This window comes from Lygodium microphyllum, chromosome 20 (genome assembly GCF_053477565.2).
Source record: "Lygodium microphyllum isolate KBCC chromosome 20, Lygodium_microphyllum_v1.1.10, whole genome shotgun sequence".
Classification (NCBI taxonomy): Eukaryota; Viridiplantae; Streptophyta; class Polypodiopsida; order Schizaeales; family Lygodiaceae; genus Lygodium; species Lygodium microphyllum.
In genome coordinates this window covers 104,649,929-104,675,760 of record NC_141154.1, presented here as the reverse complement: position 1 = coordinate 104,675,760, position 25,832 = coordinate 104,649,929, and the positions used below count along the sequence as shown (strand labels likewise).

General features: G+C 37.7%; 1 protein-coding gene across 2 annotated transcripts; it reads right to left on the bottom strand.

Annotated features, from left to right (window-relative positions):
• Positions 1-1,068: 1,068 nt before the first annotated feature.
• Positions 1,069-22,982, bottom strand: LOC148019204 (binding partner of ACD11 1-like). 2 transcript variants are annotated; one of them, XM_087660746.1, is made up of 5 exons: positions 22,823-22,982; positions 2,586-2,689; positions 2,422-2,497; positions 2,130-2,216; positions 1,069-2,050 (listed from the first exon to the last, which is right to left on the bottom strand). In XM_087660746.1, exons 1-5 carry the CDS (start codon positions 22,871-22,873, stop codon positions 1,571-1,573), a joined length of 798 nt encoding a protein of 265 aa, XP_087516872.1. In that variant the 5' UTR covers positions 22,874-22,982; the 3' UTR covers positions 1,069-1,570. The 2 variants fall into 2 exon arrangements, with proteins under 2 accessions (XP_087516872.1, XP_087516873.1); XM_087660747.1 differs by lacking the exon at positions 22,823-22,982 and having other exon boundaries at positions 2,586-2,695.
• Between the last annotated feature and the right edge of the window lie 2,850 nt (positions 22,983-25,832).

Sequence of the window (25,832 nt, the reverse complement as noted above, 5' to 3'; positions counted from 1 at the left end):
TCTTCATGGTATTTCACTATCTCACAATACTTCGACACTATTGGATTGGGCTGTCAAGGCTGCAACCCAAGCTCTGAACCCATGTGCCCCTTGAACTCAAGCCACTTGGGCTACAACCCCATTGGCTTGCACAATTTCCACCAATATATTAGAGATGCCTTTTTTTTTGGCTCAAGATGGAACATTCTAAATACAAACTAGAGAACCTCTGACAAGATCTTTTCTGATGCCTGAAAATCTTCACACAAATTTGTTACTACAGGTATGGGTCTGTTCAATATGAGTATACTTAATAGTAGACGATTTGAGTGTGCTTGTCTATGTTGTCCTTGCTTGTAAAGAGACTCACCTGTATACACCAGGCCTACCATATCCTGGTAATTTTGTCCTTGTGGATGTAAAATAAGTTGTATACAAAATCACTCATATATACTGAGCTCCATCTTGACACTACACGCTGCCATGAGATACTAGGCCATGCAAGTGACCTTAGGAGCCTACAATCTAGCTTACATAGATCAACCAGCAGGCTACACAGCACTGCATAACAGATATAACAATCTTGCCATTACTCCCTCTCTCTCTCTCTCTCCCTCTAAAAAAAAAAAGAAGTAAGCAACAAAACTGCTATTCCAGAGCAGAAAGACATTACTACTACAGTCCTTCAAATGAACACCATGAGCTCTTGATGTAAGATTCTAGAGACTTGGCTATCACTAAAAACTCCACACAATTTACAGTTTTGCAACCAATATCACTTTGTAAACATAAAAATCCTAAGTTGTCATATGCTTCTTTCCCACCTCCTTAAATCTTTAACTCTTTATTCACCTGCATCTCTTAACAGCTCCAGTTCCAGACAACCACAGGTGAACTGTAAACTCCATTTCATTGACAAAAATCAACAAATTGCTTCTCCTAACTCTCCAATAACACAGGCATGCCATGCAATCTGTCCAGCATCTCATTACAGCACAACACACCATTAAGAAGTGCATGCTCAAGCATCTATAATCACTTAGTAGATATACAAATCTTGAGCATCTCTTTCTATATGTAATCACAGGGTCAATCAACAGATTACATCTCCTTACTCTCCAAGAGCTTTTGTATGAATTTATATCAACGGTCCTTTACAGTGAGCACCTGCAAATCTAGCAGTGGCAATACAGAATAGTTGAGACCTTATTTTGCGATCACAGAGCTTAAATTGTATGTCTGCTCATTCTATAGCATGGAACATAGGATCTCCATGCACGACAATTTCTTTATACATTTGTACAACAACAAAACAGAACATTTTCTTGCAGTCAGCAGAAAACTGAGCAAAATAACACAAACCAACATTTCTGAATCAAATATACAATTAAAGAAGACCCAACAGTATCTGCCTTCTGTGCGCATGTAGGGAGAATTGATTTATACCTAAGAAGTCTTCTACACAGCTCTGACCAACTTGCACAGATTGCCAGGTACATTCTCGAAAGAGCTACATTGATTATCTATCTCAGCAGTTAAATTTGCGTTTTGGACCTCCCAAACATCATGCTGAGCAATTTCTTCGGCTTTTCTAGCCAGAACTATGAGAGGCAGGTGTATTTTCTTTTGTTTCAGAAGCACTGACTTTCTCCATTGCTTTTTGACCTGCTTCTCCAGCTGCTTTTGAGACCTTGCTAAATGCTCCTGTAACCCAGGCAGCACTAGTAAGTATATACTTGTTTTTCATAAGAGCTGAGCCTGCAGTGCCTATCTTTTGCTCGGCAGCCACAAATGCTGAACGAGTCTTCTCAGAGACCTGGTATTTTTCATCCAATGCCTTCACATGTTCATTGACAACAGCTGTCCCAGTACTTAACTTTTGAGAGAGTCCAATTTTCTTGTCAAGTGATGACACAGTAGCAGTGGCATTTGCTGTCAGATGGTGTTTCTCATCAAAAGCTTTAGCCTTGTTCATGGCATCCTTCCCCAAGTCGTAGCCCTTAGCAAGCATTGTTGTCATCACATCTTGGGCTCTATTCACAGCAACTCCAACACCTGAATTTGCAGCTGGCTGCAGATGATGCAGAATCATGTATCAGTATGAGACATAAGTGTGAAGAAATTGGAGGGCTAAATCCAAAGGCAATTACCACTGCCTCTTTGGCCTCCTTTACACCAGAAGTGTGATAATCCTCCACTTCTGTGATGCTCACAATTTGATCTGCAATTCTGGCTCCCTAAATTCAAACGAGCAGTTAGACATGCCATAAAAGGAGCCAACAAGACACTCTGCATTATCTCAACCTTCTACACCGATCCCAGCACAAATTGACGGGACACAAAGCATATTCAAAACAAGCCATGACTCAGTGGAATTCTTGAATAGAATTCACCTACATGCAAAATTTGAATGGCGAATGCATGAAATAGTCAAATACATACAGAGAGTAAAACAGCTGTGTCCAATGCCTCTGGATCCTTGAAAGTCACAAAGGCAACCCTTGATCCATCCTCTGAGCTGCATCAAAGTTCTCAAAAAGAAGAACACCTAGTAAATGGGGACTCAAAATTAAGTCGACACCAAGGCAAAACAACTCGAGAGCTACCTCTGAACTTCAACATGCTCTATCTCCCCAGAAAAGGAAAAAAAATCATGAATATCACGTTCTGTTGCCTTGAGTGATAGATTGCTCACTTTCACAGTACGAGTCTGCATGTAAGCAACAAGATAAAAGGTTCCTGAGTGTAAATTTAAACGATCAAATATTAGAACTTGACAGAAGCAAAACCACAACATGCCTGGACAGGGCATACATGCATTTGCCTGAGCATAGATTCATTAATACAAAATGACATAGAATATCTTTTCCAGAAATTCCCTAAGGTCCTCGTAACTTTGGCAAAGCAGAAGGTTCAAATAAGTATATAAACTAGGGGATTAATCTGACTCCAGCACCCCACCACCCTCCTTTGTTTTAAAAGGTTTGAAGAGATTACAAGTACCTTAGCCCCTTTCTATTTGGAATCAAGATATTGTTCATTTTTGAAAGTAGACAGCTTGTCAGGCTTACAAGAATAAATAGATTTCAAAAGAGAAGCACGTCCGTGTTAAGCTACCTAAAGTTGAGCCACAAATCAATCACATTTAAGTGGGTAGTTTCTTGCACACCAAAAAGAATTACAATATAAGATTATATGAATTTATCAAATCTTTTAATATTTGGTAGAACCACTACTTCAAAAACTTCTATAAGGATCATGAGCAGGCCACTTCTCATCCCTCATTCTTTCACTTCCCTACCAGTTTGCCATCTCCATCCTCTCCTTGCCATCAACCCTTACAGCCACCCTGCTTGATCTCTAAGCCTGCTTCCTTGAAGCAATCACCTTCAGGGGCTCTATCATGTTTCATTTCTCCATCTATGCTAGCTTTGCAGGAGTGGTACATCAACCCTTCACCTCCATCACCTTCTATAACTATGAATCCTCATCATAGTCCATCTTAGGACACATCCTGGCATGCATCATCATTTTAACATCAGCATCATTGCCCCAAATCCTTGTAAAGGTGCACATGAAACCGGTTTTCGGTGAACCAAAGGGCAGTGCACTTTCACTTGCAAGCACTTAATCTTAAAAAACAGAAATTCGGCAACAGAAAAACAAATCAAACAATGGAGCTAGAAGGCTTTACACCCAAACACAAGAATGATTGACCCAAGAGCCTAGCACCCCTTGTGACACTTATCATTACCGGATTGCCTGTACAATTGCTATTGCTCGAAACACCTTGCTTACTGGTGTTCCAAACTCAGCCTTCGGTAACCCACCCCAATATAACTGCTCACAGATCTGCAGCACTCCAGTACTTGTCACCAACTGCTCTCACTAGCCACTATCAAGGACACATTTGCCCAACATTGAATCTTGCCAGAAAAACCCAAAATGACAAAATATATCACAAGAGGTCTTTCTAGAATGCCTTGAACCATAGCAGAAACGAAGTCTAGCAGAAAACACCTCAAAGACCACTAAGTTGGTCTGTGAACTGCATTGCCATACTCAAATCAGCTTTTGCCCTGCTTTCGGCAATCATTGCCTAGCTCTAGGCAGCTCCAGTCCAGCTGCTCAGATCTGCCCAATAACAGCATTGTCAAACTCAAGACAGTTCCATTCTACTTAGGAACGACTTCACTAGTCTCAAGACAGCTTTGCCCTTGCCTTGGAACAGCTTCACAGCTAAGGAAACAGCACGATCAGCAGTAGAAACCTCAGAATCAGCAATAGCAAACGATAGATGTCCTCTAGCAATCACAGTCTGCCCAGTTATAGGCCAATGACAGAAAAGCTACATTTTCACACCTTTAACACATTTTTCTTGTTTTTCCTGCATTTTCTAAGTTTTTCACTTGAAGAATTAAATCTAACAATAAAATATGATTATTCAGCAATTAATTTATTACATTTAAGTGTCCTGGCTTGAAACTTTGGCATGCACCCAAATTTAATCAAGCAAGGGTAACTTTCATTAAGATTTATTCAAACTAAATTAAATAGATGTATGCACCAACTTACACTTCAATTACTGTCGTTTTTTACTTGCATTAATTATTTTCTCTTTTACCCAATAGAACCTTAATCATTGATGGAGTTCCCCATGTCAAGCACATCTTATGCAATGTCCTAGACCCGCCAAAAGAAAGTTCCAAAAGATCATATACCCATGAAAACAAAGGTGCTACCCCCCTCATGAGCACCAAGCAATGCTCCAAATGTAAGCTTTGTTGTACCTGTCTCAATCCCAACCAAAGTGGGTTCCAACTGAAATGCCTCCAAGTAAAGTCACAACAACTAAGGCGAATCTACTAAGTCAACATCTTTCATCCACTTCACATCCATCGGTGAATAACTCTTAAACTTCACCATACAAACATGAAACTTCATCTCTTATCTTTCTTCCTTATGCCAATATCTGTTCAAGAATCAAAATCTCATTAAGTTCATCAACCTCTAGCTAAATCTCATCAATCATATATTCTAGAACATCTCCATGAAAAGCTGTCATGAGAACATGTATTTTTAATAACCTCACTTAGCATGTGGATTAATTTTTAATCACACAGTTAAGTAAATGTTGCACATGTGAGGTGTAAATGGGGTTAGAGTAAATTTAGGAGCTTGGGACCTGAGAAAATCACACGATGTGAAAGGCAAAACTTGCTGTAAGTTATGTTCCACAGATACTTGGTGGTATCTGGTGCTAGTTGTTGGCCTAGGTCATTCATTTGGCCATAAGTATCAATTGGTGACACTTGAGAAGTGACGTTTAATAGTACCTAACGCCAATCTCATGATCAAAGATGGTGCAAAGACACTCGGGAATGAAAGTTGCCTAGCTAATTTAATTATTGGACATTCAAATTATTTTTCAAGACACCAAAATAATTATTAGATTAATTTTTAGTATTTAAAGACTGAAAAATAATATTTAACCATGGATAATGCTGAAAAAACCATTTGTGAAAACTGCCACTTGTAAAAAATGCCCATGAAAGACTAACGAACATCTTTAGAGCCTGGAGAGAGGCATCTTAGTGCATTCAGCCTGCAAGAGAGAGGAAGGAGATGCTGCTAGTCTAATTTACACCCATTGGAGAACCTTCTAAGGCAGCCAAGGATAGGAGAAGACCAATCAACAGCAGATCACAGTGTCTACATGCTGTTGAGACAAGTCAGCAATCATAAATGGCTGATTTTCTTCGATTCTTTGCATCTACAAGCTATTGAGACAAGGCAATAGGAATAAATGACTGATTTTCTTCAATTCTTCAAGAAGAAAGTCTAAATTTTCTCTCTCCTCAACACTCTCTTATCTCCCAGTCTTGCTCCAAAGATTATAGCATTGAGATCATCAGAGGCTTAGAAATTTCAGATTTATCTACTATAAACCCTAATGTGCAATAGAAGTTAGAATTTAGCAACAGCCTCAAGAAGCATGCCAAAAATTGGAAGCTCCAAGACTTGATTCAACAAGGCTGAAGCTGTCTTCAGTCAAATTCAAATGGAGGGACCAGCAAATTAATGAATTTCAAGCATTTTCCATCTCCATCAAAGCGGCTGAAGACCAAGTGACTCCTCGAATCAAGGGGCAAATCAAATTGAAGACTTGCTGGTCATTTTGGACAACAAGGGGAGTTGGAATACTAAAAGTGATTGGGAGAATCCCATTGTACATCAACTTCTTCTTCAATTAAGTTAAAGAAATACCGAAAGGGACACCAGCTTTGGGACCAACAAGATGTCCATTGTCCAAGATTGTAAGTTACCATTGTAACAAATGTTACCACTGTAACTAAGTTGTAATCAGGGAATTATCATCCATCCATGGAAGGAAGCATGATTTCAGCTTCTCAACCCTTGCTGGACTGTCAAAAACAGCAGATTATTGATGCATCAAACATCTTTGACAACCTAAAAGTCCAAAGGGTATTGTAATAGAATAGATTATCAAGTGTTAAGAGAAGAAAAGGGCTTAGGCTACTCACCCATGCAACCCTATGTATATAATGTGTAATTAATAGAAACTCTCACTATTGTGTGTGAACTTGAGAGCTCTTTATTCCTTCTTCTACATCTTCTTGGTTCTCCTCGTGCCTTTTATCTGTCGCACTTGACCTTCTTACATACAATGCTTGTATGTACAAAGGCTTCTTCATCACACCTAAAAGTTAGCCAATAAAAGAAAGACTCCATTGCACTATTTTCACCATTGTATCAATTGCTTGATGCCTTGTAAATAATGGAGCATGACTTTCAATCATCACTTTTGATCTCAATTGCTTTGTTACACAAACAACCATGTATCATAAGAAGCCATCCCTCAAAGTATAATACTCATGATGCTGACCATCAATCAACTAATCCTAAATCCTTTCAAAGTCTTCATCCTACACATATTCTGCCTTAATCTCATCCAATTCTTGATGATAAGAAATAAATACAGCTTAAACATGCAGTTTTTTGGATAAAGCATCAGCACAATACTATTTCCATTTGGCATCCACATACAATGAACATTCTAGACACATGAACAATCTGGAAGCGGAACATGGACAAGAAGTTAGCCAATCTAATATGCTTCTCGAACAACTTTATCTGGATTCTGAATGAGAATACATCTTGAAGCCTGATGATCAGTCTGAACATCAAAGTCAGTGACTAGCATGTAGTGCTTCCACACAGAAAGAGCATGAATGACAAATAGAAGCTATTTCTTATCAACATAAAAATCTGTTCAGCCCCTACAAAACTCTACTCTCATAGGTCACCACACAACCATCCTGCATGAGAATTGCACCAATTTTATTTTCACACGCATCAAATTGTACCATCAAAGCTTTTCAAAGATCACTAAGCTTTTCCTTCAACTAATTTAAGGCTGTGATCTCTTTTTCAGCCCATTTAAAAGGCACTCCTTTCTTATGCAAATCATGACAAGGAGAAGCAATCCTTGCAAAAATGGCCGATGATCCTCCTATAATAAGGACATAATCCAAGGAAACTGCAAATATCATGTAGATTCCGCAAATCTAGTCAAATAAGAACATCCTGTACTTTACCTTTACCTTGATCCATGCAAACACCATCCTTAGATACTGTGTGCCCCAAGAACTTGTAAGAGAGCACAACGGAAGTAGATCTTGGACAAGGGGAGAGAAAGCAGCCTCCGTGTGTGTGTGTGTGTGGGGGGGGGGGGGGGTGGGTTTGGGTATTGATCAGAATATTGAATACAACCCTGCAACAGGGGCTGGGTGGGACACAGAGAGAAGGAACAGAACTCCATTGATCAGAATATTGAATACAACACTGCAAGAGTCAGCCCCTGCATGCTGCTGGGCTGCCTCAATGAGGGCACCAAAACATGGCAGAAGAATGATGAAGATGCAAGTAATAAATTCTGCAGACAATGGAGACAGAACAGATCCATCGAATGATCAGGCTTGAATGTGGCAGCAGTACAAATAGGCAGAAGTTATGGCATAAAAATCTGGTCCAACCAGTAATGCGAAATGCTGGAAAACTGGCCACTCATGACTACCATGCAACAAAATTGAAATGCAAGGGAGAACAGAGCTGGAAAACGTCACATTCAGGCTGGAACAAAATGCTGAAATGCACACAAATGCTTGGCTGGACAGTCAAAGCTCCCCCCTATCTAAGAAAGAAGACTGGTTTAGGTTTCATGGTTCCATTGCCAAGATACATTAATTCCTTCGAGTAGGTGGGCTCGAGGCACCTGATAGTAAGCCGGTGTGATTGAACTTTGCTGAATTTGTAATCAGTTGAGCGCATGACAATAAGCATGTTATCATCATACACCCTAGTGAAATGGGTTTAAGTGATGGTGATGCGTCACAATCTGAATGATCAAGAAGCATTGAAAGGAATGAAATGCCTAATCTTAGAATGGGCACATAGCATGGGCAGCAAGTAGAGAATGTTGGTTTTGACCAAGAAGCAAGTCCTTCAAGGCCTCCAAATGCTGATGACCAACAAAGGGAAGATGATTATGATGACCTGTTCCACAATTAAGTAGAACAGCTGATCTCTTGGCCCAGTTAGCAAAGAAGCCTTGAGTTGCGCAATTCTTGAATGCTTCTACGAAGGACAAAAAGGGCAAGGAGAAGAAGTCATCTTCTAAAGCTTCAAGACAACATAAGGTTCCAAAAGAAGAGCCACTTCAGCTACTAGATACACAAAATATTGGCAATGATCAAAAGTAAATGATGCCACTTTGTTTGGGGCTCATGGAATGAATGCTAGTCATGCCAATGCTTCGTATAGTACTGGTCATGAGTGAAATGCAGCCAGTGTACAACTTTTGCCACCAATGTGAAAGTTTCAAAGACCTGTGGTCCAAAGGGACAAAGGCCTAATGGAGGTATCGAAGCATTTGATGTGTTTTAGTTAGCGCCAACCTAGGATTGGGCTTATTCATGGTCAACAAAGCATAAAGGGCCAAGAGTATTGACTAATGCTCGAGGGGGAGGTTGCAACTCCACTCCCTAGTCATAGACAGCTCAGTTATGTAGTGGATCTCAAATGTACTGAGTTTTGCATCCAAGGTATTGTATGTTGGCAATGTTTCTACCATTGGGAACACTATTCAATGTACTAGTCACTATGAGTTGGTATGTAGATACATATGGCATAGCAAAAGCTTGCATCATTGTATCAAGTGCACAATGAAGCGCACATTGCTTGCTTACATAAGCAATTGGAAGATGTTCACATGGAGCGAGGTAACATGGATGACTATCTCACTAGCATTAAATATCTTATTGAGCAGTTATTAAACATTGATGAAGAAATCCCAAATAGTTAACTTGTTTCTATCACTCTTAACACTCTACTAGAGTTATATCAAGGTTTTGCTACCACCTTACATTTGGTAACTATGGGTAATCAAGTTGCCTATAGTTTCAATCGGCTTGTGTCTCTTTTGTTGCAAGAGGAAGAAAGTCGACTCAACTGCAATGCTACTACCATGGCAACCGAACAGGCCTTTTCCACCCATCATCATGGAAAACCCAAACTAAAGATTAAAAACAAGGCTGCTAGTCAAAAACCAATGAAATTTCATGTTGGTCGTCCTTCTTCTTCCACCCCTTTTACATCAAAGACATCTTTCCATGCTGGTCCATCCTCTTCCAATCCTTCTAGGGGTACAATCAACAAACCTAAGCAGTGCAATCACTACCGAAAGACACAGCACAACATCACTAAATGTTGTAAGCACATTGCATTAAAGAAGAAGAAAAAGAAGTCCCGTCTTGCTCTCACACATGAGATTGCAAACTATTGTCAATTCAAGAATTATACTTTTTTCATTCAGTGCTAGTATAATCCTTGTATTCATGATGCTTGTTCATCTATTACTCATACGGCTTCTACTTGATATTTTGACAATGGCGCATCTAAGCGTATCACCTCTTGTCGAGCATTATTTTCATCTCTCTCTATGCTAACAATGTCTCTTATACAATCAAAGGCATTGGACATGTACAAGTTGTCTCCATCTTAGGCACTCCTTTGACATTACATGATGTTCTCTATGTGCCTGGCATCAAAAAGAATCTTATTTCCATTTTAGCTATTGCAACTTTAAGGTTTTGCATTTTTTTATGCCCCCCTCCCCATGTGAGGTATATGATGATCAAGTTTCTTCTTCCATCATCTTGATAGGCACCCTCACTAAAGGTCTCTATCGACTTGATACTTAGGATGAGCAAATTGCTGAATATCCTTATTGACACTGCTTTATTAACAAAGGAATCTTTTCATGACACACATTTATGGCATCAGAGGCTTGGCCACGTTAACTATCGAGGACTAATGAAGCTCCAATTAGAGGATATGATCAAAGATCCTACAAAAATTCACTTGCCATCGAATCACATTTGTGAAGGTTGTTTACGTAATAAGATACATCAATTCTCCTTTCCTAAGAATTCTCATGTTCATTCGCCATTTATTTTGCATCTCATTCAAAGTGATGTTTGTGGTCCTATGCGAACCAAATCCATTGGTGAATTCTATATTTTGTCACATTCATTGATGACAAATCTCAATTCACTTGGGCATATGGGCAGAAATCTAAGTCTAAAGACTTTTCTTACTTCAAGATTTTTATTACCATGTGGAAAACCAAAGCGGCTTTCACATACAAACCCTTCCCACCAACAAGGGGATGAATATCTTTCTAAACAATTTTCAAAGTATCTTGCATCTCAAGGTATTCATCATCAATGCACCATTCCTTACTCCCCACAACAAAATGGAGTAGTGAAACAAAAGAATAGGTCACTCATGGAGATGGCAAGGTGCATGCTAAAGAGTAAGAACGAACTTAATTATTTTTGGTTCAATGCTATTTTGTGCACTGCTTATGTTTTGAACAAGTATCCCAAAAGAGCTTTATGCACCATCACTCCTTATGAGGCCTGGACTGGCTCCAAGCATTTTCTCTCTCGTATGAGGACTTTCAGACCATTGCCCTACGCTCATGTGCCTTCTCATAAAAGACATAAGCTAAGCTGGACGATAAGGCTATTTGCTATATATTTTTTGGTTATAGTGCTAAAAGTGAAGGATACCGTCTTTGTCAACCCTCTACAAGCAAGGTTATTATCAACCAAGATATTATCCTTGCTGAAAATGCTACTTTCATGAGGACATGTATTTTTTATAACCTCGCTTAACATATAGATTAAATTTTAATCACATGGTTAAGTAAATGTAGGACATGTGAGGTATAACTGGGATTAGAATAAATTTACGAGCCCGGGACTCCAAGAAATCACAAGATGTCAAAGGCAAAACTTGCTATAAGTTATGCCACACAAGTACTTGGTGGTATCTGGTGCTAGTTGTTGGCGCCTAGGTCATTCATTTGGACATAAGTGCTAGTTGGTGACACTAGAGAAGTGACATTTAATGGTACCTGACGTCAATCTCATGGTCAAAGATGGCACAAAGACACTCAAGAATAAAAGTTGCCTAGCCAATTTAATTATTGGCCAGTCAAATTATTTCTCAAGCCGCTGAAATAATTATTAGATTTATTTTCAGTATTTAAAGACTGAAAATTAATATTTAAATATTGATAATACTAGAAAAACCATTTGGAAAGGCTGCCACTTATCAAAATGCCAATACACAACTAAAAAACGTCTTTAGAGGCTAGAGAGAGGTATTTTAGTATATTCAGCTTGCAAGAGAGAGAGAGGAGATACTGTTGGTCTGATCAACAACCATTGGAGGACCTTTTGAGGCAACCAAGGGTAGGAGAAGACCAATCAATAGCAAGTGACAGCATCCATAGGCTGTTGAGACAAGGCAACAGCAATAGATGAGTGATTTCTTCAGTTCTTTGCATCTACAAGTTGTTGAGACAACGCAGCAGTAGTAAATGATTGATTTTCTTTAGTTCTTCGCGAAAAAAGTTTGAATTTTCTCTCTCCTTAACATTCTCTCTCATCTCCCAACCTCTCTACAACCTTGTTCTGAAGATGACAGTATTGAGATCACCAAAGGCCGAGAAATTTCAGATTTCTCTGTTGTAAACCCTAATCTGCAAACAAAAATTAGGGTTTAGTAATAGCCTCAAGAAGCATGCCAAAAATTGGAAGCTCCAAGACTTGGATTCAATAGGGCTGAAGCTGTTTTTAGTCAAATTCAAGTGGAGGGACCAACAAATCAGTGAGTTTGGGGCATTTTATATCTCTGTCAAAGCGAGTGAAGACCAATTGACTTCCCAAATCAAGGGGCAAATCAAATTGAAGACTTGCTGGTCATTTTGGACAGCAAAGGGAGTTGGAATACCAAAAGGGATTGAGAAAATCCCATTGTACATCAACTTCTTCTTCAATTAAGTTAAATAAATACCAAAAGAGGCGTCAATTTTGGGACCAACAAGCTGTCCATTGTCAAAGATTGAAAGTTAATTAGCATTTCTCAATTTTGTAATAAATGTTACTGTTGTAACTAAGTCATAATTAGGAAATTACAACCCATCCACAAAAGAAATGATGGTTTCATGGTTCCATTGCCGAGATTACCACTCAATCCCTTGATATGGTGGGCCTAAGGTACCTGATTGCAAGCCAAAGCTTTGTGCTAGTGCTGATTTTTACTCTCAACTAAGATATATCTTCATACAGTGAGATCAACTCAAGCAATGATGATGCCTCTTTGTATGAACATTCACATGGGAATGAAGAAAATGCAATGCTTGACCTTGGACAAGGCTCAAACCATGGACAGCAAGCTGAAAATGTTGTTGGGCAAGATGCACGGACTTCAAGGTATAAGGAGGCTGATAACCAGCAAAGTGAAGAGAAATTTGATGACCCGTTCAAGAATTGGATGAGAACAGCATCAAATCTCTTTGCTGAATTGGCAAAGAATCCTCAATTTACCTAATTTTTTAATGCTCCAAAGAAGAACAGCAAAAGCAAGAAAAAGAAGACGCCTTTTACACCTTCGAAACAAAAAGATGCACTGAAGATAATGCCAAACCCTTCATTCGAAGCTTCCAAAGATGCTAATCAAATAAAACAATTGGTACCTACAGGGCAAAAAATGCAAATGCAAGGCCATCATGGAAGTACCAATCCAATGGAGTTTGGACAATCGAACATACATGCTATGATGGGGCAGTCAAGATATTTTGGTGGAAATACGAATTTTCATACTATGGTTAGACAAGGACCGCATATGGGAATGTATGGCACAAATCCCTATGGTATGCAACCCCCAATGCATGTTATGCAAGGCCCAATGTATTCGGATTGGCTGGAAATATGCAAAACCCTATGTATGGCAGCATTGGCTTGATGCCTAGGGCACAAAGTAGCATGTTTGCTATTGCATCTACACCCCCGAATGCTTATAGGACTCAAGGATTCAATGCTAGTCATGCAAATGCTCCATTTGGCATTGGTTTTGATGTAAATTCAATAAATGCACCCTTTTTGCAACAGCTAATGTATGACAACTTAACATCCAAAGGGGCAGCAAAAGACTATGATGAGGGTGGAAACGCAGTGAAGTTTTTGAGTCCTTCAGTGGTAAACAAGATAGGCCAAAAGCTTCGACTTTCATTCAGCAATTTGATGCAACCTATTTAGTCGGGGGGAACTTCACGGAGTCCTCGAAGATTGGAAAAGCAATCACTTTCTTGAGAGGGAATACATTACAATGGTAGTCCACTCTTTTGATGCAAGGTAGAGCACCATCAACATGGTTACAATTCAATCAAATGTTTGCATCGAATTGATTAACAAGTACCTTTGAGGTGGATGCCATGATAACTTGGAATAAGCTAGATAATAAGGAATGTAAAAATTTGAAGTAATATAATAAGAAGTTTAAGGATGCATTGCTGCCTATTACTTCTTATCGCCCCATACCCCTTCATGAACAAGTGGAAAAATATGTTTGTGGACTGCCCAAAGGAATCAAGGATTTTTGCATTAAATCCATCGTATCTAACACGTCTCAACTCATAGAAACTACTGCTACAACACATGCTTTGCTACGTGGGAAGGATTTGGGCTTCCTAGAGAGTGGGGAGAAGCCAAATAAAAAGTTGTTTAAGACTGATAAAAGGGGCAGATCTGCAAAACAGCCTGAAAAGTGGCCAAAACAGCAAAGAAAGGGCTCGAAAACATTGGCATTGGCACAACATAGGGAATTGAAGGCTGCAAATAAATGTTTTATTTATGAACAAGAGGGTCGCATTGCAAGGGACTATCCCAATAGGCAACAAGCTGAAAAATTAGAAAATCAGGGAAATTTTAAAATAAAGAAGCCCAAAACATCAATGGTATTGGTACTCGATGTTGTTAGTGATCAGCCCAATGATGATACTACTGTGTTATACAAAGCATGAGGCAAAATTAGTGATAAGCATGAATTGATTTTCTTTGATAATGGTGCACGAGCCAACTTTATCTCTTTTGACATAGCCGCCCGTCTAAGCATCAAAGAGAATGAGATGGGACCCATGGGAAAAGTTGAAATGGCATGTAAAGACCATGCAAAGCCTATCACACTGCTCGTTGGAAAGCTTTGGTTGCATATACAAGGATATGTGGACAACAAAGAGTTCTTCTTTACTCCACTTAAGGGTTGTGATGCATTGCTTGGTATGCCATGGTATCACTGTATGCATGCAATGATTGATTCTCGTACAAAAAATATCACTATTCAGCATAAGGGAAAGGTACTCACACTTGATATACAATTGAAAGGTGAATCTGTCCCTGTTGTTTTTGTAGCTACCATTTCTAAAGTAATAAATTGGTTTTAACTAAGGATAAAGATGATAGTTATTGGAAACATGTCTAAGTTAGAGAAGGATCACATATCATTTCTAAAAATGTATACTTATTGCTTTTCTCAGTCACTTCCACGGCAACTACCGCCTGAAAGGCCAAAAGATCATGGCATAGATCTTATCCCTGGAAATAGCCCACCTAATATGCCACCCTACAGAGTCAATGCAGCACAATAGGAGGAGATTTAAAGTTAGGTAAATGAGTTGTTAGAAAAAGCGTTGATTCAGTCCACCTCGTCTCCCTTTTGTCCTCCAATGCTTTTGGTGCCAAAAAAGAATAGTTCATGGCGTATGTGCATTGATTATCATGCTCTGAAAAAGATCACAATAAAGAATCGCTTTCCGATTCCTCGGTTCAATGATGTTATGAATAGATTGCAAGGGGTAGCCATATTTAATCGTATAGATTTGAAAAGTAGGTATCATTAGATACGCATTAGACTCGGAAGATATGCCTAAGACAGCTTTTAGGACATCTTTTGGATTGTATGAGTTTCTTATTATACCTTTTGGTCTTACAAATGCTCCTGCCACTTTTTATCATATAATGGATCGTATCTTCAAGCCACATAGAGGATTTGTGGGCACTTCCTTTGATGACGTGATTGTTTATTCAAAGAACAAGGTAAAACATAGAAAACACTTGGACGTTGTGTTCAATGAACTATGTGAGCATAGACTGATTATCAATGACAAGAAAAGTGAATTCTTCTTGCACGAAATCCACTTTTTGAGGCATATTGTGTCAGCTAATGATATTCGCATGGACCCTACAAAGTTTGAGGCAATGCAATCATGCCACCTTTGAGGAATGTGCATGAGATCTGCAGCTTCTAGGGTTTATGTTCTTACTACAAAAAGTGTGTACGCGGGTTTGCTGAAATTGCATCTCCATTGTATACCTTGCACAAAAAGGATATGTCATTTAGATGGACAACAGCAGAAATTTCAGCATCTAAAAAGTTGAAGGAAAAGATGACTTCAGATCCTATGCTTGTGTTGCCCGATCTAAGAAAGTCATTCATAGTTCAATGTGATGAATGTGGTAACATTGATTAGAATCAAAATAAATTTAGATTCCCTTTCAAGAGAAAAAATGTATCTTTTCTTGTGGGAATGGAAGAAAACTCTAGTCTCATCTTATCCCATGTATAAATTTGTAAAACAATGAAAATTTTTATTTCCTCGTATTTAATTTTTGTCAAAGATTCTAACAAAGAGTCTAGAATTGAAAAATCCATCTCAGATATAAACAAGGACCGAATGAGTTTCTTAAAGGAGTATGAAGATTGTTTTACTGATACTTTACCTACAGAGTTACCACCAAAGAGGCTAGAAGATCATCACATTGATCTCATTCCTAGAAGCTCCCCTTCAAATAGGCCACCCTATTCTGTGAGTCCAACACAACAAGAGGAGATTATGAAGCAAGTAGATGAGCTCTTGAAGAAAAGTCTAATAAGACCCACTTCCTCACATTTTTGCTCTCCGATCCTCTTAGTCCAGAAGAAAGATGGATCTTGGCGCATATATATGGACTACAAGGCCCTTAATAAAATTACAAATCGGAATAGGTTTTCCATTCCAAGAATTGATGATATCTTAGATAGATTGCATAAATCCAAAGTATTCAACCGAATTGACTTGAAAAGTAGCTATAATCAGATAAGGATACTCCTCAAGATATTCATAATACAACATTCATGATAATTTTTTATTTGTATAAGCTTCTTGTACTACCATTTGGTTTTACTAATGCTCCTACAAACCTTTAATAGAATAATGAAAAGAATCTTTAGAGCACATTGAAAGTTTACAGCTAATTTCTTTAATGATATTTTGGTTCATTCGAAAGATAAAGAAAATCATAAGCAACACTTGAAAATAATGTTTCAAGAACTCCACAAACACAAACTTTATGTGAGTGGCAAAAAGGGTGAATTTTTCCTAGAAGAGATTCACTACTTGGACCATATTGTATCCAAAGATGGGATTCGGATGGATCCAGCAAAAGTCAAGGCTATTGTAGAATGTCCAGAACTGACTAGTCTTCATAAGTTCAAAAATTCTTCAGATTATGTTCTTATTATAAGAGATTCGTTAAATGGTTTGGAGTGGTTGCTGGACCATTGCATGATTTAACCAAGAAAGCAATAGCATTCCAATGGACCAAACTAGAGAAGGAAGCTTTTGAAGCTCTAAAGTTCTATATTAGCAAAGGACTTGTTTTGATTATACCTAATTTGTCAAAACTTTTTTTTGTGAAATGTGATGCTTCAAGAGACTGCATTGGTGCAATCTCAAACCAGAAAGGACATGCAATTGCTTGTATAGCAACTAGAAATGTTAGAAACGTTTAGAAACGAAACGTCCAAAGCGTGCTTCGTAAGTTTCTTTCAAGGAAGGGGGTAAAATAAGAAACACGATTTTTTTTAATATAGGGATTTTTAAAAGTTTTTATTGGGAAAAGAGGTTTAAATCTCTATGAAACTCTCTTAAACAAAAAATGGTTAATTGAGCTTGAGTGATAATAGAGTCAATTGAGAATAATACATTATACATTAGATATCCATTATCCATTATTGACTTGTCACTTATGTCAAAGTTAGTCTTTGGACATGCTATACTATGATTTAGAACTCAAACATTATGATTCATATATATCATACAAAGAAAATTGAAATTAACATATAAATAGCCTATCTATAATATCAACTGAGTCAAGTTGCAACATCATGATTCTCATTTCAAAACAAACTGACAAAATGTCAAAATCAAAAATGAATCGTAATATATCATAAATAACTCATAAATAAGACTAAAGTCGTATTCAAATCTCAAGACAAGAATAGATACTAGATTAACAAAGTCCAATAACTAAACAAAATCACAAAAAAATCAGTCTCTCATTCAAAATCTGGAGCCCTCACGAGTCATTACACATCATCATCATCATATTTAACATGGCCCAATAATTTTTGTCAAAAAAATCATATTTTGGATTCCAACTCACCAAAAAAATAAAAATAAATAAAAACAACCACATTTTTTACTCTCAGAAACTTTTCGTAAGTTTCAAATTCAAAGAAACGCGTTTCTTAGCTGCTATGATTACTTCTACAAGCAAAAGGTTGAAAAATGCAAAAAAAAAGCTTCTACTTAAGAAAGGAGTTAATGAACATGTAATTGCTTATACAAGCAAAAGGTTGCAAAATGCAGAAAAAAATGCTTGTACTTATGAAAAGGAGTTAATGGCCATCATTCAAGCTTTAAAAGATTGAAAACACTATCTTTTAAGTGGAGAATTTCATCAAGATGAATCATGACATCTTAAGACATTTTCTCAACCAACCAAAGATTTCTAAAAAGCATATTCAATGGGCCAATTATTTAGCTCAATTTAAGTTTCAAATACTACATAAACTTTCAAATACTACATATTCCTAGAAAGTAAAACAAAATAGTTGATGCCCTATCAAGAAGACCTCAATTCATGCAATGTCCACGATTTACTATACAGATTTCACTAGTATAAGGGATATATATGCTTCTAATGAAGATTTTAAAATCATCTCAAAGAGTTTACAACTTGGTAAAAGGGTGTCTTCAACAACTATCTCAAATTCTTAACCATTTAAGAGATTTTCAGAGTAGAAGGTTTAGAAACTTCTTTCTCTGAAAAAGTTACATATGACATCTAGAATAGGACATGTGTCATTTTAAAGAGAAGTGTCCGTACACTTATCATTTTCAATAAACACTTATCATTTATAACCTCTACTTTTCACTTTTAAGCACCCAAGTCCCACATCTACATATTGAAGGTCTCTCTCTTCATTTAGAATAAGCTATCATGCTGAAATTTCAACCACATGCTTTGTACTCTTCTATCTATCTCTCATCCAAGAAGTCTTTCTACTTAGCTTGATCTAATCCAAGCACTAAAGAAGAAAATCAACTTGTTGCTCGAAGTTTGCAAACATTAGGATTTCAAAAACCTAATTTTCAAAATTGCAACAAATCAACCTTTTGTATATGGCTCAAGCACTCCGTGCCAATGGTTTTGTTTCAATAAACTCCTGTAAAGAAGAACGGGCCGATTTCCCTCTCTACATGGTCTCTCTCTCTCTTTCTCTCTCTCTCTCTCTCTCTCTCTCTCTCTCTCTCTCTCTCTCTCTCTCTCTATGTATGTATGTATACACACACACAAGGTTGATTATACACTCTTTGCATGGATATTCTAACAACGATTGGGTTGGATATTCAAATTCTTGTGTCTCTCATAGTGGCAATTGCTTCTTCTTAGTTACATCTCTTGTTTCTTAGTTTAACAAGAAACAAACTACAATTGCTACTTTCAGTTGTGAAGCTAAGTACAAAGCACCATTCACAACCACAGTGGAGTGTGTTTGGTTCCACAAGTTACTTACAACTCTTCATGTACAACAAACGGCTCAGACACTTATCTACACTGATAGCAAGAGTACTTTGACAATTGCACATAACCGAGTGTTCAATACCCACACAAAGCATATAGAAGTTCATTATCATTACATTCGTGAGCGAATGTTAACTGAAGAAATAGAATTATCTTACATATTCAATAAATACACTGAAGACAACTTGGCAAATCTTTTCACAAAGGCACTTTCTCGACCAAAGTTCCTAGCCTTTCGGTAAGCCTTAAACTTGATTTCATTTATTCCATGATCTATCATACTCTATACTATCATATATTGATATATCCACTTGGATAAACTTGTGTGACCATGACCTTACAATTTTTTTCATTTTCTAAGATTTTGTTATTTTTCCTAAACCAATCCACCCATTTCATTGAGGGAGGAGAGAGAAGGGGGAATGGGGAGTTTGTAGGTCATCTCATGGGCTACACACTAATGATCTTTGATCCATGATTCAAGCTCCCTACACATTTAAACAGTCATTAAACGGAATTGTTGCCTCTAATGTCCTAAGCACTAAGTGACACTAGGATTGGGACTTAGTTTAGGGTTTCCTATGACGATTAAGTTGTTAGGGTTTTTATTTATTATAAAAAGATACTTTGTGCCTCATTAGCACATAAGTGTGGCATCATTCAACATGATCCCTTGAGCATTGTACTCTCTCTCACTCATTAATTCACTCCTCATTAGTGATCAAGTAACGTTGTGCATTGATTAGTTCTTTCATTCTCATTCATTTTCCATTAAATTAATCACACAATTGCTCCAGGCCTGGACCAACAATACTTAAGTTGGGATACTTAAGTTATAAACATATAAGATTAAGTTAAATGTGTTTCACAATGATAGATAATCCGACCCTTTGTAGTAGGGAACATTGATAAAAGATGTCGTAGACAAATGCCAATGGGATACCTAGGATAGATCTTGATTAAGGATATTGAATTTTTCCTTGGAAATAACTTTTGGTATCATAGGAGTTTTAAATAATTTAATATCCTAAACTAAGGTTTATAAAAAGTTTTAATACTTTCAAGGTCAAAGAGATTAGTAATTTAAAATTGAGATCGGGCAACCTTCAATATTATTTTAATGAAGGCAAGGCTAAAATGACTAAGCAGCTCAATTTTACATATGGAGACCCCAATGAAAATGAAAATTTGCTAAATATCAAGTTTGCATCAATTATGGGCTACATGCAAGTGTATCTTTCATGTTGGGCTATTTGGCTACATGCAAGTGTATGTTCCATATTGCAACCAATTAATCAGAATCTAAAGTCCTCAACCAAGAAAGACCACACCTACTCGACGTTTGCTATTCACTATCTTAACCTCAACTAGAAATGAAGTTAAGTTCATACATCTATTTGGATTGTATGACTCTCTTTGTTGCTCTCTCTAGCATGCAAGTAAAAGATATAAGCTCTCATAGAAGAGTTAGATCTATATCAACATATATCTTTTCTCTAATATGCAAGAGAATCATTTCTTAAAATTGGGTTGGGATAATTAACATGGGACATGTCCTTTATAGAAGGTGTCAAGGTATAGAAAAAAACAAGTAAACCAAGTCCATACCTTTCTTACAAAGGATCTTTTCATCAACTAATTATAGCTACGGTAGATGCACTGGTTGAAAATTAGATGGTTATATAAGTAAGAGTACTAAAACTTTTTGACTACCTTCTTGTCCATGTTGTTTGCTTACTATAGAGTGTAGGGCTAAGAGAAATCTCACTATCATTGACATCCATATATCTTTGACAAAGACATCATTGCAACTCAATGTTCTGGTAATTTTGATCCATAAGGTTCTTCTACAAATGATCCTATCCATATGTTGGCTAACTATGGTACCTAGGGGTAAGACAAATCTCATTACCTTTGACACACATTTCCAAATACACATCTCTAATGAAGACATCTTTGTAACTCAATATTCTACTAATTTCAATCCACTACTTATGGACTTTTATGTCTACAAATAACCACACCTTAGTCGACAACAAAAGTATGCAAGAGCAATTTGTCTTTCCTTTAGCATATATATGTGGTAAAACTTAGAACAACCTTCATTTTACATTTTCAACTTTGCATTCAAAGCCCCATCTACTCTTGTTACTTAACACCTTCATGGCTTTGGTATTAAAATTCCTCCTTTATTGTAGTAATAACTTTTGGCTGCCATTGTTAATTCAAAGTAATCCATCATGCAAAACTTTGAAAGCCATCATCGAGTTAAATATAAAGTGCAACTTTGACTATTAGCTAGAATAGATGCATGTTCTCATTTGCTACTAATGAACCTCAGAAGCGTGTCAAAGATAATTACATCAAGTTATCATCCTCTTGTTTAAACAAAGATTCCAACTTGATGCTAGCTGCAATTTTTTCAAAAGTTTTCAACACAACCTCCAACAAGTTCATTGAACTAATAGCTCTCTTGAAAAAGAATGCCATAGCTTAAACTCACCTATGAACAATGTACCACACAATGCAAGCAAAAATATAAGTCCTATAAAGATTCAAAACCACATGAATCGTCAGCATTTATTATTACTTGTGCAACACTTACGACCAACTCTAGAACAACCTTGCAATGTCACTAAAACCAAAAGGCACACACTCCATAGAGAAAAGAGATTTAACATACTGTTTCTAAATGAAACAAAACTTATCATTCAGCACGCTTGAATCCTAATATTCGTGATTCTTTCTTTGCAAGCAAGCTAGGCAAATTTTGCAACCTCTTTACCAGCGAAAAGAATATTTGACTCAAAGTTTAAAATGCTGCTAGAATTCTGCTACATTTGTCTCAAAATTTAAAACACTGGTAGAATTGTGCAAGACTATTTGATCCTTTAGGAGAGAATAAGCTACGAAATACTTTATAATTATAAGTGCCCATAGCATTACAGATGGTCACACAAAGAATGTAACGATTCACGAGACCATGCTTCCAAAAGCTTAAATCATCCATCGCAAAGCACTACCAGACACATGAATCCCCCACAAAACACAGCCTACAATTGGCCAGCATACTCACATCTGCATCACAAATTCCACATGCTTCCTATCTCTATGCAGATAGGTGTACGCCTACTCTGCATACGTAAAAGATGTGACATCCAAGCCACACGTTCTAGAACCTCTGCTGCTTGTGAGCTTCCCAAACGTTTCCAAATACAGCCATGGAGCTTACAGCTTCATACAAGAATGGGACATGCAGCACGCGCGTGGTCAATGGGCGACATACATATATGCGAGAGAGGAAGAAAGCCAAGGCGTGCAGTTTCCACTTCTACATTGAAATGAAACTGATCGAGGACTTATTTTTGAAGAAAGCGGATAAAGAAACGGAAAAGGAGCAACAGGCATCCATCGACAGATGCCGAGGATGCAGACCGACAAGCAGATCGGCCACAGCTGAGGGAGAAAAAACAAGAAGAGCAGAAAGAGAGAAGGAAGCGTACCGGCATGGCTGAGAAGGAAGCGGCCTCGCAAGAAGAAGCGCGACCGGACATCAACTGCAGATCTGCTCCGGCTTAGAGCGCTCGCTCTCTCTCTTTCCCTCTCTGGACCGATGATGATGTGCGCGTGTGATGCGAATGAATAATGAACGAAGGCTTTTGAATCTGAGACTTGGGTGGGACCAGGACTCGGGGCCCACCCGGTGGGTCCTTGCTTCTTTGTCCTTTTCACGGTTCACCCCTCCCGCATTGTTCCTTCCCATGGGTTGGGATGAACGTGCTCAAATCCATCGGGAAAAAGCCCCATTCGTTGTACGTTGCTGCTTTGAGACGGCACGCTTCACAAGGCTTCCATGGTCTCCCTTGACAAGTAAACCGGCCTAGGGTAGAGGAGCTAGTTATATGACACCCTCCAAAGAACTCCATCTGATTTGAGCTCTGATGCATCAAATGCTAATTTACAATCGTAGAGATGAACAACACATGATCGCCATAGTGCGAAACAAAACCGAGAATGCTTTTGTTGGTTGCCAAAATACTCCATCTTGTCCACTACAATATTCTCGCCTTCCCTATCTCCTTCTTCCCCTTACTCTCTCTATTCGTTTTCCTATTTCTATATCTTCCTATTCCTCTCTCTTCTTGACCATCTATCTCTATCTCACTATCTCTATGTCTCTCTCCTTTCCTCTGTGTCTCTATTTCTCTCTCCTTGCATCTCCCTCTATTTATTTTTCTCTCTCCCTTCATAGTTTTTCTCTATTTATCTTATCTTTGTCTCTCTTTATTTTTCTATCTCCCTCCTTGTCATCTCTATATCTCTCTCTTCTTCCCTCTCCATCTCTCCCTCCCTTCCTCTCTCTCTATTTTTCTCTCTCTCTCTCTCTATTTTTCTTTCCTCCTTTTTATCTCTCTATCTATTTTTCTCTCTCCCTTCCTGGCCTCTCCCTACCTCTCTCTCCATTTTTCCTCCTTTTCTTTTATTCCTACATCTTCCTCCCTTCCTTTCTCTTTTTTCTTCTCTCTTTTTATTTCCCTCCCTTTATTTGTTTTTTATCCCTCTATTTCTCTCTCCTTTCCTCCCTCCCTGTATACGCATACACACATATATATTTATATTTATATTTCTCTCTTCTTGTCAATATATGATATTGTGTATATGCGCGCACATGCACGCACATTCTTGAGAGGTGTAGTAGGTACCAAAATTGAACCAAAAATGAAGCATTTGCAATAAAAATGAAGAGACACTAGAGTTTTCTAAGCAAAAGCAGATGGCCCAAAACGTGTTGGAAGTGTTTGTTTGTCAATCAAAGTTTGTTAGACAAGCCATTTAAAGATATACAAGTTTAGCATTACAAAGCATCTACTTGATCCCAAAGTAGGAAGTTGCATCTAAGAGGCCAACTTATTAGAAAACGATGCCAAGAACGTGTTAGTGCTTTCAACTCTCAAATTAGAGTTCATTTGGTCCTTCGATTTTAGTGAAACCACTTGCTGACAGTGCGAATGCATGAGAAATTGACTAGTTATTTGGTAATAAGTGATTAAAAGAGACTTAATAGCCCAACAATATTACAATTAGGGGGAGAGAAGAGGCCATTTTTTTCGGAGCATCCCTTCAATCCCCATGAAATGGATTTCTGCAAACTGTTGGATTAGAGAAGAGTAACCTTAGCCATGAGATGTTGAATTTTTTTGCCTTTGATAATTGTAGAAATCATTGAAAATGATGCATTCTATCAAAAGATTAGTTTTTAGTCTTTCTCTCTCATCTTTTTCTCTAGCCATAGTGACTGTTCATACAGACTGAGAGGGAGAGGGAAAAGGGGTACCAGATTGTGATACAATGCGTACAATGAAGCAAAGAAGCATGAAGGTGGCTATTAGCATATATAAAGTGTTCTAAATGTGGGTAAAAATCAAAAATATATTTTGTAAATGCTTGATCATTGTGCTTTTCATAACAATAATTGGTTTTTTTAAAATGTTCATATGCAAAGAACTGTTAAAACGAGTTTTTGAAGGGAATTGAATGATTAGATGGATCCCCATATCGTGGAATAATAAATATATTTTTGTACAATGTTTGTGTGGGTTTCACATCATGGAGATTGCTTCAACATGGCCTCATATTGTGTGTTAAAGTACATTCTTATGCGATTTTTCTCATTTCATTACATACCTAAGAATATGACAACGCTTGCAAAATTTGTTGATAGAGAGTGGCAAGAAGGGAAAAATGAGATTAAATGTGTTGATTTTCTAATCTTTTTCATATGCACATAGGTTGGTTTCTAAGAGTAAGGAAGGTAGTAGCATGGTTTTTCTCGGTGCTATATTCTACATCGCTGTAATATGTATAGTAAAAAGCATGAAAATATATGATTATGCACATGGAACATGACACGACTTTTCTTTTATTTATGCACTTTAGAGCATTCCACCTTGCATGGAAGAGCATAAAAGCATAGTATCAGAAAAAACCTCCTGGATGCATAGTAATTGTTTGAAAAAACTTGTTGATCCACATGGAGTGGACAAGGATCCCTAGCCATAGGTTAGCATGTTTATTCTTGGGAAAAAAATTATATGAGGTTATGGAAAGTCTCCTACAATTATAAATATCAAGAGAGGAGTATGTTACAATGTTTTATATGTTTGAGATCTTGCATCCTAGGGCCAATCCAAGGGGTGTAGGAGAGCCATACACGGGCCACAATAGTCAGCTAGGGGGTGTCCTTTATGTATGTAATTCGAGGTGAGATACTCATCTACATGTGGAAAAATCCTTTGCTTAGAGTTGACAAGGATAATTAGTTGAACTACAATCCAAAATTACATCTATAAGCACATCAATTAGAAGAATCCTTTATAGTATCGAAACACTCAACCACAAGGCCGTGTGGGGTCGTTTGGCATGTGTAAGAGCCCAATTAGAGCTATCAAAGCTAGTGTTCAGCCCGTTTTAGGTCTCGATTGGTAGTGTGTTTACCAAGAGTCTTTAGGATTT

Coding starts and splice junctions, on each gene's coding strand:
- LOC148019204 (XM_087660746.1), bottom strand. CDS start 22,873: ATGTCCGGTCGCGCTTCTTCTTGCGAGGCCGCTTCCTTCTCAGCCATG. Junction 2,690..22,822: donor CTTCCTTCTCAGCCATGCCG/GTACGCTTCCTT, acceptor GCTTACATGCAG/ACTCGTACTGTGAAAGTGAG. Junction 2,498..2,585: donor GAGCATGTTGAAGTTCAGAG/GTAGCTCTCGAG, acceptor ACTTTGATGCAG/CTCAGAGGATGGATCAAGGG.